This window comes from Austrofundulus limnaeus, unplaced genomic scaffold (assembly GCF_001266775.1).
Source record: "Austrofundulus limnaeus strain Quisiro unplaced genomic scaffold, Austrofundulus_limnaeus-1.0 Scaffold11, whole genome shotgun sequence".
Lineage (NCBI taxonomy): Eukaryota > Metazoa > Chordata > Actinopteri > Cyprinodontiformes > Rivulidae > Austrofundulus > Austrofundulus limnaeus.
Window position 1 is genome coordinate 1,421,529 of NW_013952413.1, and position 2,759 is coordinate 1,424,287.

Consider the following 2,759-nt stretch of genomic DNA (forward strand, 5'->3'; position numbering starts at 1 on the left):
AAATAAATAAATACTTATCAGACACAACACACCTTTTGTCGGTCCAGTACATCCTGCGGTGGATCCAGTCAATTGCCAGGCCTTCTGGACAGTCTAAACCATCCGAGACGAGAACTTCTCTTGACCCAATGTTCAGATCAACCCGTTCTATTGTCTTCTTACTTATACTGGCAAAGTACACCTTCAAATAATTGCAAAAATACAAATGGAGATGTTATAATGGATAACCGCAGTTAAACCAAGCAAATGAAGCCATGCAACTCATGACCACTAGGTGTCACTAAGAGTTTGCACATGTTGCTCTCCACATAGCACTTACAGCAGTGGTTCCCAAACTTTTTATCTTCTGACCCACAAAATATTCATTGCAAAAACTTGTGACCCCAAATATTACTGGTATGAGTGCACAAACTTTGTTAATAACCCTAAAAACAAAGGCTACACAAATACAAATACTTATTTTGTGTTTTTGTAATAATTATAGCAAAAATATTACATCACCAATTATTTTATTACCCTTTAAAATGATTTCTGAAGTGCAGTGGTTCCCAAACTAACAAACCCACAAAATAACAGTAGCAGAGGCCTGTGCCCACAGCTTTTTTTGGGATGATAAACATTTGTATCATGTCAACTAAACATGGGTGTAGTAACAATATTTATCATTCTACATTTATACATTTTAGGCAAGTAAGGCAAAAATGTAATTAATATAGGAAAATTTTTTCTGGACCCCACCTTGATGTTTCAGGACCCCACTTTGGGTCCCGACCCCAACTTTGGGAACCACTGACTTACTGTATGTATTCCACTAAGAATGAAAGAGGGAAAAGAACATAAAGCAAGGGGAAAAAATAGTTTTTACTTGGTTCTGGACAGGATCATAGTCCAAAGCTAAGATTGTTCCTCTGGGCTCCTTCAATAAGATTTGATCMTCAGTGCCATCAGGGTTTATTCTTCTCACATCTACCAGATTGGCAACTATTAGAAAGGCTGGAAGCCCTGCAGAACAAGAAWATAGTATTTCATGAATAAACCCACCACAGCAGTATTACCCTTGTATTTKCAGGCAGGCTGTTAAGAGATTACAGCAGAAAGGATGTGTTTCTGTGTGGGCTTCTCTGCCTCGGCTGTCCGCTCCACCATGGGGTGACTCACCGGTTGCAATGCAGCGTTTGCCATCTTGGTGGAGCTGGTAGCCAGGGAGACAACCACACTGCCACCTACTGGGGGTGACGGGGGTGCAGAGCTGACTGCACCCACCCCTGTCTGCTGAGGAGCAGCCTGCAGTTTAATGTGAACACGATAAGGATGATTGCATCAAACTGGTTTAAGCATCGTTTTAATGTTTCGAATGCCCTGTTGTAACGCTTAAAAACAAAAGAAGAAACAATCCTACTGGAGACCACGTCTTAAATTCCAGTCATCATTTTTATGGTGTTGTAAATAAAATCCATCATGATAGTATCTGATAGTATATTCAGCCTTAGATATGTGCACATAAATGTGTTATTTACCAGAGTTTGGTATCACATATATTTTTTAATCAAACAAAATACAGCAAAACCACTTTAAACACAACTGGCAAAAAAGATTATTTTACAAATATCATATTTAAGGGCTTTCTCAGACAACGTAAGAAAAATCACAACGTTTCAGTCTCAGTAAATTTTGAGTGCTTTGTGACCAGTGAGCTGTGCAGCCATGTTAGCATGGCCAGTTTTTGAAAATCATGCTGTTATGTATGTTTACATGAAATAAATATGAGAATATATTCAAATTTATAAGAATAATGTTGTACAGTTTGCTTAAAGGGATGTCCTAACATTTTCTCAAATTGTTGACGTTTAACAAAAGCTTCACTGTGCATCCAAAGCAAGATTATGGTCTTCCAACTGGAATGGAACACTAAACGTCTAATATTGACCAATAATAATAATAATAATAATAATAATAATAATAATAACAATAATAATAATAATAAAAGTCCATACCGGTGCATGCTTGCCCATCCTCCCGTAGGACAGATCCTTCAGGACAAACACAGACAGGACCGTTTTCTGACTGCAGGCAGCCATGGCCACATTGTGTGTTGTTGTGTTCACATTGTATTATTTCTGTTTAAAGACAAAACGGTACCACTTTACAAAAAAGCCTCCACTCATATTGCTTATAAATAGTTTATAGATAGGTTATTATTATCTGTAAACACTTTATAAATCATTAATAAGTGTTTATTATGTATTATTAAGGACGAGAGAGAAGACAAAACTGTCCGGTTTCTTGCCAAATAGTGAGCCAAATCTTCATATTACATCTAAAGGTGCTTTATTAAACATGTCACACCAGGTTTCTACCTTGTAAACACAATAATGATTTGGAAACACATATTTTACATATACCATTGTACTSTGTCATGCATATCCACAATTATGCCCGCACAATCATTTGTACWGTTATTATTCATTGTCATTAGYAATCTGAACAATCATTTGCACTACWGCTCATTTGTATTACTGATCTGAGCAATYRTTTGCTCTGTTATTACCCATTTTAACTTTTTTAAATAATTCTGCAGTAATTGCACATCTGTGTTTCTTGTCTGCAYTGTGATACTTTACAATYAATAGTCTGTTGTGATTGTTTTGCACTGAAAATAGGCAAATTCTAATTACTAATGTCAAATTCTGACAGTCTCTAAGACAAAACATATCTTTTTTTTTGTTCTTGCACAGTCCCTTCTAATATATTTTTATTGT

At 36.3% G+C, this 2,759-nt stretch overlaps 1 protein-coding gene and 1 long non-coding RNA gene across 2 annotated transcripts in view; one reads left to right on the top strand and one right to left on the bottom strand.

The window, feature by feature from the left end:
- egf (epidermal growth factor) overlaps positions 1–2,759 on the bottom strand; it is a gene marked incomplete in the record, with an annotated part of 26,511 nt that overhangs the window by 13,716 nt on the left and 10,036 nt on the right. The window contains 4 exon segments of the mRNA XM_014001969.1: positions 33–181; positions 866–1,002; positions 1,159–1,284; positions 1,995–2,117. Coding sequence (XP_013857423.1) covers positions 33–181; positions 866–1,002; positions 1,159–1,284; positions 1,995–2,117 — 535 coding nt within the window.
- Positions 1–2,759, top strand: part of LOC106513249 (uncharacterized) — a 70,693-nt gene that overhangs the window by 9,866 nt on the left and 58,068 nt on the right. The gene's annotated exons all lie outside the window — the stretch shown is intronic.